The sequence below is a fragment of the Natator depressus genome, chromosome 11, assembly GCF_965152275.1.
Source record: "Natator depressus isolate rNatDep1 chromosome 11, rNatDep2.hap1, whole genome shotgun sequence".
Classification (NCBI taxonomy): domain Eukaryota; kingdom Metazoa; phylum Chordata; order Testudines; family Cheloniidae; genus Natator; species Natator depressus.
In genome coordinates this window covers 71,043,213-71,061,289 of record NC_134244.1, presented here as the reverse complement: position 1 = coordinate 71,061,289, position 18,077 = coordinate 71,043,213, and the positions used below count along the sequence as shown (strand labels likewise).

The 18,077-nt window shown below is 46.0% G+C and overlaps 1 protein-coding gene across 1 annotated transcript in view; it reads right to left on the bottom strand.

Moving 5' to 3' along the window:
• Positions 1 to 9,379, bottom strand: part of SPP2 (secreted phosphoprotein 2) — a 35,566-nt gene extending 26,187 nt beyond the window's left edge. The window contains exon 1 of the mRNA XM_074968282.1: positions 9,323 to 9,379. Within this exon, the coding sequence (XP_074824383.1) occupies positions 9,323 to 9,379 (57 nt within the window). The remainder of the gene's footprint in view (positions 1 to 9,322) is intronic.
• Positions 9,380 to 18,077: the final 8,698 nt, after the last annotated feature.

Here is an 18,077-nt window from a genome sequence, read left to right as displayed (position 1 = left end):
TCACAGGGATACTGCAATACTTCTCCACAGGTCTGTGACCAAATCAGAGAAGTCAGGGAGCATCAGAAATACAGCTCCTAACAAGCTCCACGTCCAGTTATAACGGTTTGCTTCTAGCCTTTGCTCTTCAGTTTAAAGCCACTGAATCAGACCTAATCCAGCCCCTTTGCACCACTCCAGAGACAAAGGGTCCACATTCTGGTCCCATTTGGGCAGCAGAGAATTCCCCTGGCATGGGGATTTTTTTGTCCATGTAAAGCTGGTCTGGCCAATTCTTAAGCCACCCCTGCACCTGGCCCAGGTGTAAGGGATGTGCTGCTGGTGGCAGGGGCATGACCAGGGCACTGCTGCACTCTGGCTATCATCAGCTGCAGACAGTCCTGCCAAGGACCACTGCCAGCTGGTGCAGACTAAAGAAGCCCCTATGCTGCTCTAACTTTTACCAAGTCTAGAACCAAGCTAAGCAAAGAAAATATGGCCCAAACCAGCTCCCTGATACCCTCTGATGCTGAAGTAAGCAGATCTCAGTTGCAGCAGAGTAATTATGGATATTTAGTCTACTTTTAAAGTTAGAGATCTTTGGTCAAGCTCTAAGAGTTTACAGGGTGGAATCAGAGACAACAGGAGTTGGACACATGACAGCTCAGTTTACAAATGATTTAAAGCCTTCGTGCTTCTATTTTGCCAGAAGGCAGCTAATCAAGAGGTTCATGGGATGTGATCTCAAACATGCCAAAAGCGAAGTGATTAAGCGCCAGTCAGTCCTTCAGTTCAGATTATCAGATGTCCGAGGCAGCTCTGGTGCCTGTACCACAGCAAAGCCACCCAACAAGTCTGGGTAAAGTTTTCTAAAGCACCTAAGTAATGTAGGTGCTTAACTCTCACTAACTTTCAGTGAGAGCTAGAGGGTAAAAGTTTCAAGGGTGCTCAAGTGATTTACAAGCCTATCTGCAGTAATGTCTGTCATGGATGTTATTCTGTGCATTAAGCTAGTGCCCGATACACAATAAGTTTGCAGATCTGACGGCTAAGATTTCTGACATGGTCTTGAAAATGGCAGGGTTATTCTTACAATTGTTGGCGGCTGAGTCTTCATTTAACCTTCCTGAACATAGAGGACACAAGGGAACTTGATAGACAGCTGCATGTCAAATACCGACTGGTCAGAAGCCCAGATTTAATAAGTACTGCAAAAATGAGGGGGGAGAAACATTACATTAGATTGCTGGGGGCTGGGATAAACAAGGCTTGGTGGATTCTATCAGCCCTCAGTACCACTGGTCTTGTGTTGCCTGGATAATCCTTCTAGCTGCCTCACATACACCTTAAGCAGGTGAGGTGATGAGACAGAACCTTACATAACAGAGCCCTCAGAAGCAGCCTCTGGGAACTTGAAAGAAAGGGCCAGAAACACTCTAGGGGGACTCCATCTGCCCTATGCGACACTGTAGACCCACCACCAACACCTCACGGTCAGCATGATCAAAGGCATTTAACCAATCAGCAAAGACTTCCTTAACCGCATTGCTCAGAGTACCTTCTAGCTGAGCAAATGCTCATGACAATTGTCAGAACCCCTAAAATGGGTAGCAGGAATGACAAATATGGACAAGAGGCCAGGACTTCATCAAATATGGTCTCGGAAATAGGTGGGGATAAGGATTAGGTGCATAAAAGGGAATCAATGTTCATGCTTAATCTCATTTTAAAGGGAACCACAGCCCCTCAGATTCGTGAATATAAGGGATACCATCTCTGCTGTTATTCTCATATTGTTTGTCTACTTTTGTAACTTTGCTTCCATTGATTGTGGTATTAATAAAACTCAGTCTCTGCATGCCACCAGTAATCTTCTTCACTAATCTCTATGTAGCCACCAAAGAACAAACCTGTTATTAGCAACAAGTGCATTTTGCAACCCAAATTAATAATAAAGCTACACTTGGGAGATCTGGGTATGAGTCTCTGCTCCACCGCAGACCATATGACCTTGGGTGAGTCACTTTGCATCTCTGTGCCTCAGTTCCCCATCTGTACAGTGGGGATAATAGAGCTGCCCAGCCTCGCTGGGGGGTCATGAAGATACCCATACTAAGGATTGTGAAGCACTTTGAAATCTACTGATGAAAAGTGCTATGGAAGAGCTAGGTATTATTGTTACAGTATGCCATACAGGAGTGGCACACAGCAATGCTGTTAAGAGTTTGAACTCCCCCTGGCTCTTGCTACCCAGTGCAGATCAGGGATGTAAAAAGGTTAGTACTCCCCTCATGTAACAGAGGTCAGAAGCCACTAACTCCAGTACCCATGACACTGCAGGCAGGCAGTTGCGAACTTCCCCCTGTGACGTTATGAGTGTAATATAATATCTCATTGAAAGGTGACACAGCGCCAGAAAGAGTTAATTAACTCAGACTGACCTGACCTAGGGCCGAACTTTAAAGACTGGTTGGGAAGATATGTAAATGAAAAGAGCTTGAAATGCAAGCCTTCATGGTTAGAGATAGAAGGGTAGCTGTTTGCTCGGGTCTTGTGATGTAAGCAAACAATTCTTGTCTATTATTATGGCTTTGATTCAAAGATCAAAAAAGGAGTATTAGCATTTAGGAAGATATTTGAGTAAAATAGTATTAGGGTTTGTCTGTATGTCTTTTTGAAGGTTGTGGTAACCTGTAGCTGAACTGTTCAATGGATAAATTACCCTGTGCTAATTGCCATGATGTTTGGGAGATAGAAAGTTACGTGGATTGTTTTCTCAGGCCAAGAGGCTACTGGAAAATGTATAAAAATCCTGGGACACCATCCTCAGATCTGCTTGGGGATTCAAGAGAGGGAAACCTTAAGCCACAAGAATTGAAATCCCCAGTCATTCCCCAGACTGCAGTCACCCTGAATATGGCATTGGACTATAACCTAAGTTCTAAAAGAACTTTTGGCAACTACAGACTCAACCCTGCTATGTATTTAAACCTCAAGAATTGAATTCAAGTCTGTATGTATATTGACCTTTTAACCGACGCTCTAGCTCTTTTCTTTTTTAATAAATTTTAGTTTAGTTAACAAGAATGGACTAATAGCGTGTATTTGGGGTAAGATCTAAGTCATCATTGGACCTGGGTGTGTGGCTGATCCTTTGGGGTTGGAAGAACCTTTTCTGTTATATGATGAGCTAAGATTTTCAGTCATCAGCATCGTTTCTGACATGTGTGTCTGGAGGGAGGCCTGAGGCTGGGCACTTTAAGACTGCGTTAATTGGACTTCTGAGTAACCAGGGAGGTGCTATAGAAGCTGTTTTGGGCTGGCTGGGTAAATCTAAGTGTTGGAATATCCACCAGCCTTTGGGGTTTGTCTGCCCCATTCTGTTTGCAGTTCACCCTAATTGAGTGACCTCAGCTGGCTCCCATGGGCAGCATCATCACACCCCCTCCCAACTGGATGTCACACTGTAATCCAGATTTTTACCCTGAACTACCGCAAACCGAGGCATGTCTAAAACAAGGCCATGCTGCGTTCTGTCCAACTGGAGACTGGCTTTGCTGTGCCACAGAGATACAGTACATTGCCTGGGTTCTAGAGGGAACTCCTCAGAAGCCTGATTTGGACACCAGCCGTTTAATTTTCTCCAAAATCAGTGAATGTGCCATCTACAGGGTAGCTCCCAAAAGCCATAAGAGAACCAGCGAAATGCAACACACAGGAAAATTAGAGTTCTGACCATGCGCTCTGGAGTACCAAGCTCAGGATAAGGAGTTTGCATGCCCTGGGTATCATTTAACAATGACTCACTGCGAGACCATGGCAAGTTACGTCCCCCATCTCAGAGTCACATCATCTCAGTTTCTCCAGCTGAGAAATAGCAACATTTACCCATCTACCTCAGACAGGCTGAACACGTACTGTTCGTCCACGGGATTGAACAGGTAGAATGCCATAGAAATGCCAAGCACCATCATAAAATAAATAGTAATTGCAACAAAGGAATTGATAGAGTGTTTTGAAGATTCCAGTCTTATCCTAGCTACAATGAGACAGTCCCTGTGCGGCGATAGGAGAGGTGCCTATTGGTGCTCAGAAATAATTGCTTGCTGAAATAAAAACTTCCTCTGCCTGGTTCTGGCTTGCCTAGTAAACGTGGACCCTATGCATTTCATCTACCTGAAGTTCGGCTCATTAAGTCTGTAATGAGCTCAATATAAATATTTCCCCTGTGTCTCGGTTGATACATTATACACTCCAGTAGTTTTTGAAGTTTAGCAAAACTGGTTTTGCTCAAGATATTAGTAACTGGTAAATTTAAGGATGAGGCAAGTTTGCGTTCAGTTTAGATATCCAACCACAGATTGACTCTTGGGTCCAGAGGTATTATTGTAAGCAGTGGGAAGGGTGAAATTACCCCTCTCCCCACCCTGATATTTCCCCAGCTTTTGGCTTGCTTAAGAAGGAAGGGGTGGGGTGTGCAGTTGAGGTGGCTGCTTTGAGCCTTAGGCTCTCCTCCCTCTGGCTAGCTGGCTAACAGCGGTTCACTTCCTGGCCAGAGCAGGAATCTCACTGCAGCATCCTGCCAGCAAAGGCCGTTCCACCCCACTCCTGGTTAGGCAGAAGGTCAGCAGAGAGCTTCTCTGCAGCTAGCCCAGCTCTTTTCCTGCCCTTCCAGAGGAGCCAAAAGCTAGTGAGGCAGAGGTAGCCTGCTGTCTGGCCCTTCAGGAGGGAGCTGAGCCAGTCAAGGAGTCAGCCACCACCAGCAGCTTCTCTACCCTTTAGGAGACAGGTAGCTGTAGGGTGGGTGGGAAGAAAGGACTCCTAGAAGGAAAGAAACTTTTGGGGGGCATCAGTAGAACTCATGGGGTGTTGATCTTTAGTGGGGATGGGACGGACCAGGAGTACAGGACAGAAGGGATCTGTAGTGGGGAAGGGAGATGGAACCAGATGAAGGCAGGTACAGGAGCACTGGGAGAGGATACAGGAGGTAGCTTGTGGAGAGAGACACCCCAAGAGGACAGAGGTAAAAGGAGTGGGCATGGGGGAGTCTGATGAAGCAAGAGCAGGAACCTTGGGAGAGATAAGGGATGGGTACAGGGAGACCTGGGGGAAGACTCTCAGAAATCTGGAGGTGTGAAAGAGGAATCTTGTCTACAACTAGAAGAATGGAAAGAAACAGTGGACACCTAGGAGAGGACAAAGGAAGTCTGTGGCAGGGCTGGGAAGCTAACCTCATTCTCCCAAGTCACAGACCAGACACTCATCCATTGAAGAAGTAGAAAGGAAGATCTGAAGGGTTCTGCTCAGATCTGTTGCAGAAGTCGAGCCAGTTCAGCCATCACGCTTATGAGCTCTGCCTTTCAAAGTGAAGAAGGTCTGATAGCCCCCAGCATACTGCCTATGAACTAGAGACTGCCCAAAACTAGACTCATGATTTAAACATACCTGAATTTAGGATGGTGGTTGTAATTTGAACTTAGATCTAACACCTCAGAGCGTTCAACATCCAGACCCAAGGTTGTTTTTCAACTGTATTAAAAACAAATACATTTATTACTGTCACCCCCACCTTAACGAGTTATGTCTTTGTAGCATTGTGTGGTTTTGTCTTGTCTGCTCCTGCAGCTTTGATGAGTTGTAAAATTGTACAGTTCTATTGGAGATCCCAGGTAGCGTGCTGTTTTGGAAACATACACAATCTGGAAGCCATTCACCTTGTTCTGTTTTTCACTGTTTCTTTATAAAAATCAGTTGAAAAAAAGTAAAAACCCAAAGTAATTACATAAAATGTATCACATGACTTTGGACAGCACATATGTTTCTGAAGCGGATTTGCATTATGGCCTACCTGGATTATGTACCTCAATTCAGAAGTTCGCCTACAAGAATCTACATGGTATACGAGTATCTTTGGGAAAAGACTCTACTATTAGCTATTTAATGCTATGAACTAATCATAAGGCAGGTGTATAGTTGTGTCCATCAGATTTGGCAAATAGAACCAAAACCAGACTTTTTAGGGCATGAAGGGAGATGTGGAAAGATCAAAAAGTTAAACCATTTGATTTTTTTCAGAAGTACTCCATTGTTGATCTAACTCTGCTCTCACTTAAGCCAATGGGAGTTACATTGACTTCAAGGAAACAGAGCTAGGCCAATATGGAGCACTTGAAATATAGCCTTAACTTTTTGGTTTTCTCTCTCTGTCAGGGCCAGAGAGAGAAAACTCATGGCATTTCTGTACTATCTGGATAGTATTTCCAACTTAATCAGATTTGGGAAGGTCTAGGAGACTTTCAAAGAGAGCCTGAACTCGCACAACTGATAGAAAATCTTATGGACACAAACAAAAATGTCTTCGGAAACAGAACTGAGTCTTTCAGAGTAACAGCCGTGTTAGTCTGTATTCGCAAAAAGAAAAGGAGTACTTGTGGCACCTTAGAGACTAACCAATTTATTTGAGCATGAGCTTTCGTGAGCTACAGCTCACTTCATCGGATGCATACTGTGGAAACTGCAGAAGACATTATATACACAGAGACCATGAAACAATACCTCCTCCCACCCCACTCTCCTGCTGGTAATAGCTTATCTAAAGTGATCATCAAGTTGGGCCATTTCCAGCACAAATCCAGGTTTTCTCACCCTCCGCCCCCCCACACACACAAACTCACTCTCCTGCTGGTAATAGCCCATCCAAAGTGCAGGAAATGGCCCACCTTGATTATCATACACATTGTGAAGAGAGTGGTCACTTTGGATGGGCTATTACCAGCAGGAGAGTGAGTTTGTGTGTGGGGGGGGCGGAGGGTGAGAAAACCTGGATTTGTGCTGGAAATGGCCCAACTTGATGATCACTTTAGATAAGCTATTACCAGCAGGAGAGTGGGGTGGGAGGAGGTATTGTTTCATGGTCTCTGTGTATATAATGTCTTCTGCAGTTTCCACAGTATGCATCCAATGAAGTGAGCTGTAGCTCACGAAAGCTCATGCTCAAATAAATTGGTTAGTCTCTAAGAACTGAGTCTGTCTTTCAGGATATCCTTAAATCTTCTGAAACTTAAGGGGGAAAAGAGATACTTTAAGGCAATTTAACTGTTGTGCATTAGCTCTCCTACCAGCAAATTCCAGATGCCAAGATTTCTGGGGAGCTTTTTGTATCCAATTTCATTTCTGCAATGAAGAGATATGCACCCTTTATGAAAAGAGAAAATTAAGGAACTTAATAGCCCTCAGTTAGGCAACAATTTGCAGGCCAGTTTCACTCCCTGCAATCAAGACTACTCCTTTCCTAGACAATTGAGAGAACAATAATTTCCCTTTAGGAGAGAAGTTTAAATAATTAACATACATTGTCATCTAAAAGGGTAAATCATGAGGCATTACTGCATGTTTACACTTCTGAGAACATGCCCAGTTGCATCATCTCAGGCATTTAGAACTATCATTCTCCCTGCATAGCTTCCTAAGAAGATACTGTTGGTTTTGCCAATAACCTTCTGCCTCTTTATTGTTCCTCCATGGTAGATTTCCTCCTTAGAGCCTCTGAAGAGTGGCACTATTGTGCTTGGGCAGAATCCAGAAACAGTAATTCTATGACTCAACTGGTTAAACCAAAGTCAGCCACAAAGGTTATAAAGCCTGATTCAAAGCCCATTGGAAAGACTCCCATTGACTTCAATAGGCTTTGGATTAGGCTCATGTTCCCTTTAAGAAACTGGCTAAAAGTCTGCTCTGACCAGCCCACAGTCACTCCCTGCAAACACGTCGGAACATTGTTGCCCTACATGTCCCTATGATGGAGTATGCAGTGGAAGAGAGCTGGATCGACTATGCTTGTTCTTCTGGCTTCTCCGTGATTGTTCTCTCTCTCTCCCCTCAGATTCAGTCCTGTGATGTGACACGTGCCCTCATCATCAACAAGAGCAGAGGGTGAGCTCTGGCCCACCAAGGGTGAGCCCTTTGTTTTAAAGATTAGCAAGGAGCAAAGCAGCTGAAGGCTTAGAGCTTCACATGGGCAAGAACAGCGAAAAAACAGAAATGCCAGAAACAGGAGGCAAACTCAGACAGCCACCAGATGAGAGCGTATTCTCCCATAGCTATCAAATTGAGGGTATGCCTCTCATAAGAGTTACAGCCTAAATCAGTTCTATATTTCATAAGCCTTATAGAAGCACCCAACAAAGTTACTGCCTTGTTCTTTTATGGCCTTTCTGTTGCCTTCACTAGGATTTAGTTTAGCTCCTTGAACAAGTATTTATAGGTAAGACCTGGCTTCCTGTGTGTGAAAAGGTTTGGGTTGATACAGAGAAGGCACTCACAATTTCCATTCGTGTTCCTGGAAGTGGACTTTGAACGTGGAGCATTGGAAACATTTTATAACCTCAAACAAAACCTTGATAACACCGTACAACCCTTATGAAACATCAGAGGGTGCATGAGAATCCCACAGCTTTCAGTTCTTATTTCTTTGAACCTAGCTGCCTTTGAAACTTAAATATTTGTGTTTGCTGTTTCTGCATGCTCAGCAGTTATCAGCTCTGATATGGAGTGATGGGGACACATTTTAGTTTTGTTGCTGAGTCAAACTTTAACCTAGAGATCTAAAGAATTGGCAAGTATGAAACAAGGGACAGATTTTTTAAATACTATATTTATTAACTTTCACAAAGTTCTGTAGTCCAATATGCAGGGCATATACACTCTTGTAGGTATATTGTTTTCTGTATGTTTCAGTTTACGTAGTTAAGGCTGTTAACAGCAAATAAGCAAATCAATGCCCATAAGAGCCTGGAAATTTAGACTAAAACCCACACCCTCTCCCACACACATCTTCCCTATGCCAAAAAAATCAACAGTAGCCAACCAGTGTCTTCAAGGTGACACCCAGTCAACCCTCACTCTGCCCTCTGTTGAAAGCCTTCTGTCATTGGTACACTCTGGACAGCCTTCCTGTTGCTAAATTAAGTTATTGGCACGTTACAAGAGTTTCTCTGTCATTGCCCTATTGCTACTGCAGCAGTCTGATTTATAAGTAATGTGCATTCCTTGCTGTGTGTGAGCATTGTGAGTAGCATGATGGTCATAAATTTCAGCCTGTTTGCAAGTGGTACAAAAGACAACTTCCCCAGACTGTCACGGGGTCCACACACCACAGGTCGAGCCTCCTCCTGTCCGCTCTGGGGATTAGCTCTTTCCAGGTTCTAGGTCCCCTTCTGCTACTCACTGCATGCCCTGCTGCCGGCCTCTCACTCTCTGGGGGGTATCAAAGTCTTTCCTCAGCAGCAGTCTTAGGCAGTCTTCCCATTCACTGCCCTAGGCTAATAGGGGACCCTGGGCCTACCCTTTTCTTGGGTTCCAGCTCAGGGACCCTGTAATCCACAGCCAAGCTCTGCACCATCGTGAATCTTGCTGCCTTTTCCCTGAGCCCCAAACACCTCTCCCCCAGGAGTGACTGCAGACTACTGCCCTGCAGCCCCTATCTGCTATCAGCTCCCTGGCTTTATAGAAGCCCCACCTTTTCCGGCATAGGTGAGCATCCCCTAATTAAGGCCTTCCTCTCAGCCTTAATTCCCTCAGCTTGCAACCTAATCGGTTAATTGGCACCTCTGGCCTACATTAACCCCTTCAGGGTGAGTATGGGGAACACAGCTTATCACACAGGATAGCTACATATTTTTCCAAACAAAAAGATACTTTACTAATTTAATTTGCAACTCCTGCTCTTGTCTTTTCTACCAAGTGTGAAGCGGCTAGCAGTCAGCGTGGTAGGTTCTCTTGCTAGTGCTGGACATTTGGAAACTGTCAACAGGTCTCAGTGTCAGAAGTAGCCCCAGCTGGCATGACTTATCTGTCTGATCACTGCAGGCATTCATACTGGGTACATTTCGAAGCACGATGGTTAAGTGAAGCGTAGCAAGCCATCCAAGCAGTCAGCCATTTGACAGCCCCAGAGGGCAAGTTTTCGGGCATTTGAGCAAAGCAGTAAGTAAAGAGACCCTGGGTCACAGCTGTCCAAGACCTGCTGCTATGTCTTTCCAACTCATTGCTTTAGACTCCGAACTACTGAATACCCACAATGCCCAGTGAAGTCAAAGGGCGCCATAGGTTCCCCGCACCTCAGGATCAGGCCCAGGTTCTGGCACAGCATAGTTCTGGTGCTTCTGCTGAACACGCAGCATATTCCCTTATGTCTACAGTCTAGCCTTTATGGTATCAGGGTTCTGTTCTGACAGCCAGTAAGAGGCCAAATGAAATCTGATAGAGCCCAGCTCACTACCAGAAAACATGTCCCCTTTGCCAAACCATGTCTTTAGTGCCCCAAATACAAAGCTGTTCATGCCAAATACACATGTGTAATATAACAGAAAAGCAAAGGGGAAACTAACCAAGTAATTCCTGCGAACAGTTGCCGTGGGTTAGACAGCAGCTGCATGGCCATCCTGCTGCCATGCACTACAAAAATCTTCCCTTAGCACAGCAAACAAACAGTAATCTGTCCTCACCCCTCCCCGGAGAGACATTTCATTTGTAGCCACATGGTAGAGATGGAGAAGCTCAATGGTGCAGCAACTTGTGTCAGGCTGCGGAGGGAATTCAGGGAAAGCACCCGGAATAGAATTCAGCAGTTCCTGGCTCTCAGGCCAGTGTTCTAGCAACCAGCTCCCACCACATTCTAAAGGACATTTTATAAATTAAACTTGGAAAATGGACACATTGTTCAATACCCCTACTAACTGAAATTTTACGAGCCAGTTTTAAATGCTGTAATTACTTTAGAAGGTACATTTTGCACAGAGCTCTCCAGCCTCAGGAGAGGACAAAGGAAATGGCTGATAGAGGGTGCTGGTCAAGAAGAAAGCAGGATTTGTGTTGTCTCATTGGTTCCTTGTATCCCCATCTGCCTCCAGCCCTCTGTCATCTCTTGTCTTATGCTTAGCTTGTCAGGTCTTTGGGGCAGGGCCCATCCTTTTCCCTGTGTTTGCACAGCGCCCAGCACTATGGGGGCCTGGCCCATGACTGGGGCTGTGGTTATACCCATAACAAGTGCTCATGGTGGAAGCAATAAAGTTGTGGATAGGAGAGATGAGGCTATTGGCTGGACGAGCTCAGTGTTGTTGGTCATAGCAGGAGACATGGGGGCAGGAGATGGGCTGGTCTGTTGCGCAGAGGTGAGGGAGCAGAGCAATGGGGCTGCGGTAAGAAAGTGGGAAGCAGTACGGTGTGAGCAAGGCAGGGTAAGGAAAATTTAGGAGTATGTGCAGGGACTATGAGCCCATCCTTGTCCACCTCGCAGACCTGTAACAGCTCCCGCAGAAGCAGCTTCCCACCCTGGCAAGCCGTAAACATGCTGAAGGCTGAGCATGCAAACATTGGCTCGCACCTACTCTGCAAGCAACCCTCTGCCCACCTGCAACCTGCTGTGCCAACCAACAAAGGGTGGGGGTCCCTTACAGCTCCCAGCTAGAGCCTGGCTCTCGTGCCCAAGCAGCAGGAGTAGCTCATGCTTTTCTCTCTGGAGGACCCTGGTGCGTCGGACGAGCTGACAGCCACCACACACGAAAGCCAGGCAGCTGGGCACCCAAGCCCAGATCCTCAAAGGCATTTAGGCTCTTCACTTCCATTCAATGGAAGTCAGGAGTCTTCTGATCCCCAGCCAGCCGGCGTGCATGCCCACTGGCACAATTTGTGCCAAATGACTGAGTGCTCACTCTGGGGGCACAGCCAGTTGTGCATGCCAAAGTGGGCAGAACTGGAGGCCAGCTTGAAGCTGGAACTGAATGCGGCCCTTGGGGGTCCGAGCTTTGAAAAACACCTACCAGCTATTCTCACACCTGTCTGGCTCTTCCCCCTGTTAGTGGGTCCATCTGCAGAGTCATTTTCCCATGCTCTGAGAACTGTCCTCCCTCCACAAAAGTTGCTTCAATGTCCCTATCTGCTCTGTTGACAAAAGGCAGCATAGAAGTGTGTTTGCTTAATTGTGACTCATTGAAAGACTCGGAGTGATTAGCTTTACGAAATTGTTCCAGGTTTGTGCTTTGGCATCAAACAACTGCTTAGGTGATATGGCCCATTAGGGACCCGTCTTACAGATTTGCTAATAACCAGCTCAGAGCACCATCTGGGTCAATAAACTTTCCAATTCATCGTGGGGAACTCCGACACCAATCCTATCTCTGTAAAGTTATCACAGAAGCCTGGGCTCGCCCCCTCCAGTTTGGTGTATTTATTACTAACAGGCAAATCAAACAGGAAGAGCCTCTTGTCCCAACTTCCAGACTCTCAGTTTCACAGCAGAGGGCTACCCACTTTCCCTTTACAGCAAAAAAATAGGTGAGGGAGAGTGGTTAGAGCACTAGTTTTGACTTCAGGATACCAGAGTTCAAGTCCCTCCCTCTGCCACAGACTTGACAGGGTGTGTTATGCAGCTAAGTGCATTCAGAGCTGTGAGGTGCTCGGATACTGTGGTCATGGGAGCCATATAAGTTCCTGAGTACAGTGAACCAAGCGTGAGACCTCCTTCCATTTTCTAGTACCTCCAATCTGCAGTGACTAGTTTTGTGAGAACTGCACCTTTGCCAGGGTATGTGGGGGAAGGGTTCTGAACAGCTACAGCCCATTTGGGACCTCGGATCAGGGCCTCTGCTCCCAGCCAGTCATCTCTTCTGAGGGAAAGTCTTTGTAGTGAGTGTGATCAGCTCCCATGTGCTTCCTAGGCCCTGCACCAATCCTTTCCTTCCCTCTTGGGTGCATGGAGCATATAAAACCCCCCTCAGCTGTGGCTTCTGATCCTCGCTTTAGCGCAGAGAAGGTGCATCACATGCTCAGAAAATCTGTGGCAGTTACCCCCATCTGGAAAGAGGGGACCGTGAATTCTTTCCTACTTCACAGGGGGCTGTGAAGGTTAGTCCATTAGCATTTGCAAAGTGCTTTGAGATCCTTGGCTGGAAGATGCAATAGAATTGTTAAGTTTTATCAATGGACTCCTGACTGCCAACAAATCACTCAGGTATCCTTGCACTGAGCAGATTTGAGTGAATAATTCAAAGCAATCTTTTTTGAATTTGCCTCCTCTTATGGAATGTTCATGGACAGATCATTATTTTCTCAAATGTATACAAACACTTACAAACACAAACACTAGAATTTGAAATTCGAGCTATATTTGATTGCAACTAGTCACATGCATCATGTGGTACTGGTTCTGTTCCCTGACTGGATTAATTTAGCCATTGCAATTAGATTTCCAGTGCTAAGTGACAAAGTGATTCAAATTCATTTTCTGTATGTATCAAGCCTGCAAACTTGAATATCCCAAGAGCATTTATATTAGTAAAATGCAATTACACTGAATTGGCAGACAGTGAATGAAATAGGTACATGCACATGACTGAATTGAATCGATTTAGAAATTCGCGGTATTCTTGAAGTACTTGCTGCTTTAGTCTCCCCTCTCTACTCATTAAGATAATCAAACAATTAATTTCTTTGTCGCAAAATTTCTGCCTATCCCATAAGCTCTAAGTGCCCTTAATGTAACTTTGTGACAGAATATACCCATGTTCACACCCTACACACTATTGCAATAATGTTTGTATGAGGTATGCCTTGTAAGGTATCGTTTGAAAACTTGTAATTTGCTGGTCAATATTGTATGTGACAACATTGTATGTGAATTTATAAGATTCACCTGTATGATGTTATTAACCAAACCTTACAGACCTGCCCAAACAGAAGTTGACAAACAGGTTTGTCCTAAACTAAGGAATGTGCATACTGCTTAATTTGCATTTAAGCAGTCATCAACCAGGAAGGAAAGACAAAGAGCACTCAACCAGGTGAAAAAACCCAGCAACCAGCAGGGAATATCCTTCCGCGTAGGCTCTGGCTCTTGGTTCTCAGCTGGAAGTGTTTTTCAATATCTTCATAAATGATCTGGAGGATGGTGTGGATTGCACTCTTAGCAAATTTGCGGATGATACTAAACTGGGAGGAGTGGTAGATACGCTGGAGGGCAGGGATAGGATACAGAGGGACCTAGACAAATTGGAGGATTGGGCCAAAAGAAATCTGATGAGGTCCAATAAGGATAAGTGCAGGGTCCTGCACTTAGGACGGAAGAACCCAATGCACAGCTACAGACTAGGGACCGAATGGCTAGGCAGCAGTTCTGCGGAAAAGGACCTAGGAGTGACAGTGGACGAGAAGCTGGATATGAGTCAGCAGTGTGCCCTTGTTGCCAAGAAGACCAATGGCATTTTGGGATGTATAAGTAGGGGCATAGCGAGCAGATCGAGGGACGTGATCGTTCCCCTCTATTCGACATTGGTGAGGCCTCATCTGGAGTACTGTGTCCAGTTTTGGGCCCCACACTACAAGAAGGATGTGGATAAATTGGAGAGAGTCCAGCAAAGGGCAACAAAAATGATTAGGGGACTGGAACACATGACTTATGAGGAGAGGCTGAGGGAACTGGGATTGTTTAGTCTGCGGAAGAGAAGAATGAGGGGGGATTTGATAGCTGCTTTCAACTACCTGAAAGGGGGTTCCAGAGAGGATGGTTCTAGACTATTCTCAGTGGTAGAAGAGGACAGGACAAGGAGTAATGGTCTCAAGTTGCAGTGGGGGAAGTTTAGGTTGGATATTAGGAAAAACTTTTTCACTAGGAGGGTGGTGAAACACTGGAATGCGTTACCTAGGGAGGTGGTAGAATCTCCTTCCACAGAAGTTTTTAAGGTCAAACTTGACAAAGCCCTGGCTGGGATGATTTAATTGGGGATCGGTCCTGCTTTGAGCAGGGGGTTCGACTAGATGACCTCCTGAGGTCCCTTCCAACCCTGATATTCTATGATTCTATGATTCTATGATTCAAGATTGGGACAGAAACTATAAAAAGGAGGAACAAACACCCCAAGCCCCCCACCCCACCCCTGCCGCCTTCTCTGCACCCGAAGAGACAAAGGAAGCAGTGGTTGGATTCTGGGGGAGGGGTCCTGACCTGAGCGTTTGGTCAGTAATCGGCTGGAACATATGGTGACAAAATTTGCTTTGCAGCTAAGATAGTTTTTTAAGTAGATACCAGTAAGCATTTTATCTTTATTTATCTTGTAACCATTTCTGACTTTTATGCCTCATTACTTGCACCCCCCCTTAAAATCTATTTATTTGTAGTTAATACACTTGTTTCATCTGATCCAGTGTGTTCAAGTTGAAGAGTCTGGATAACTCCATTTGGGGTAACAAGGAATAACGGACTCAATGTACAGTATTTGTACTGTCCAGGAGAGGGCTGAGTGGAACAGGACATACATTTCTTGGGGTGGGGAGGGGGCAGGAATCAGATAGTGGGAGTGTGGTGGGGTCACCCTGGAGTAAGCTTTAAGGATGGTAAGAGCCAAGGTGTGTCTGGCTGGCACACACACACACACATAGCTGGGAGTGACTTGCATGCTGGAGGCTGTTTGTGAGCAGTCCAGGCTGGAGGCACTAGCAGCAAGCCATTGTAAAGGGCACCCCAAGTTACAAGGTGGGGTGACTGTCACTCCATAGTCTGGATTCTACCATGGTATGTCACAAACTTGAAGTCCACAATTGTAGCAGTACCGTATTACCAATCCCAACCACTCAAACATGTATCAGGCCCCAAAACATCATGAGAATTTTTTAAATTAAGAAATAGGCAATGTTGGGATTTTATTGGCCTTCCTGGGTTTGAGTCTCCAGGGTTTGTATTTTCAAGCTTCTCTGAACCCATGAGCGCTAGAAATGTACTTTAAAAACTGGAAGATGATTCCCATATTCAGTAAAAGCTTTTTTATCCGGGATGTTGGGAGAATGGGGGGTGCCGGTAAGTGAAAAATTCCAGTTAACTAAGAGGGAGAGTGTTTGGGTGCAGGGCTGGGGTGCAGGAAGGGGTTCAGGGCGCAGGCTCTGGGAGGAAGTTTGGGTGGGGAGGGGGCTCAGGGCAGGGGGTTGTGGCATGGAATGGGTTTCAGGGTGCCGGATCCGGGGGGCGCTCACCTTGGGTGGCTCCCCACAAGCGGTGACCTGTCCCTGCTTCTCTAAGTGGAGGTGTGGCTAGGCAGCTCTGTGTGCTGCCCCCAACCCACCCTCTCCTGAGTGCTGGGTCCGCAGCTCCCATTGGCTGGGAACCACGGCCAATGGGAGCTGTGAGGGCGGTGCCTGCAGGCAGAGGCAGCACGCAGAGCCACCTAGCCATGCCTCCACCTAGGAGCATCAGGAACTGGTCGCCACTTCTGGGGAGCCACACGGAGCCAGGTAGGGAGCCTGCCAGCCCCACTCCAACCTGACTATACAACGGATTGTCTATGAAGATTAGAAATGCTGGTTTATAGAGCTCTCCGGTTGGTACAGGGCCAGATAACACAGCTTTTACTGTAGTAACATGATTGAAGAAGCTAAGGCACAGACACACCTTTGGTAAAGGGAGCACTCAGTATTGAGCTAATTTAGTGATTTCTGCCCAGTCCATGAAATCATGATTGTCCCAGAGCCCTAATTATAAACAAAACAACGATGAGCAAGACAAGTCGAACCTGAGATGGTATTAGGAGTCACCAGCACTTTCCCCATAATAAAGACTTTTCCCCACAGTATTCTTGCCAGCAAGTTAAAGAAGTATGGGCTGGATGAATGGACTATAAGGTGGATAGAAAGCTGGCTAGATTGTCGGGCTCAACGGGTAGTGATCAATGGCTCCATGTCTAGTTGGCAGCTGGTATCAAGTGGAGTGCCCCAGGGTTCGGTCCTGGGGCCGGTTTTGTTCAATATCTTCATAAATGATCTGGAGGATGGTGTGGATTGCACCCTCAGCAAGTTTGCAGATGACACTAAACTGGGAGGAGAGGTAAATACGCTGGAGGGTAGGGATAGGATACAGAGGGACCTAGACAAATTGGAGGACTGGGCCAAAAGAAATCTGACGAGGTTCAACAAGGACAAGTGCAGAGTCCTGCACTTAGGACGGAAGAATCCCATGCACTGCTACAGAGTAAGGACCGAATGGCTAGGCAGCAGTTCTGCAGAAAAGGACCTAGGGGTTACAGTGGACGAGAAGCTGGATATGAGTCAACAGTATGCACTTGTTGCCAAGAAGGCCAATGGCATTTTGGGCTGTATAAGTAGGGGCATTGCCAGCAGATCGAGGGACGTGATCGTTCCCCTCTATTCGACATTGGTGAGGCCTCATCTGGAGTACTGTGTCCAGTTTTGGGCCCCACACTACAAGAAGGATGTGGAAACATTGGAAAGAGTCCAGCGGAGGGCAACAAAAATGATTAGGGGTCTGGAACACATGACTTATGAGGAGAGGCTGAGGGAACTGGGGATGTTTAGTCTACAGAAGAGAAGAATGAGGGGGGATTTGATAGCTGCTTTCAACTACCTGAAAGGGGGTTCCAAAGAGGATGGCTCTAGACTGTTCTCAGCGGTAGCAGATGACAGAACAAGGAGTAATGGTCTCAAGTTGCAGTGGGGGAGGTTTACATTGGATATTAGGAAAAACTTTTTCACTAGGAGGGTGGTGAAGCACTGGAATGTGTTACCTAGGGAGGTGGTGGAATCTCCTTCCTTAGAAGTTTTTAAGGTCAGGCTTGACAAAGCCCTGGCTGGAATGATTTAATTGGGGATCAGTCCTGCTTTCAGCAGGGGGTTGGACTAGATGACCTCCTGAGGTCCCTTCCAACCCTGATATTCTATGATTCTATGAAAGATTACAGCATGTGTCAATACAAACATCTCACTGCCCATGGATGAGTCAAGCTGAACCAGGAGAACAGCAGGGTCTTAGAAACTACGGAGCTAGTCCTCAGACAGTTCACCCCACAGACGAGCAGTCCCCAAAATCTTTTCCAATATACAGAGGACAACCTGCTCAAGCAGCAAATCCCTCACATGTAGAGTGCCACAGGAATACTCTACTAACATCCTTTTCAGCGCCCCTTTTTCTGGTTCTCTTTCCCCAAATATTATGCAAGAGCCAAAAGCGCCTGTCTTATAAAGGCTCCAGACTCCTCCCCTTCCCAGCATGCTTTGCTTTAAAGAGCTTGACAGGTAGCCTGGTCTTTCCCACTTTTCTC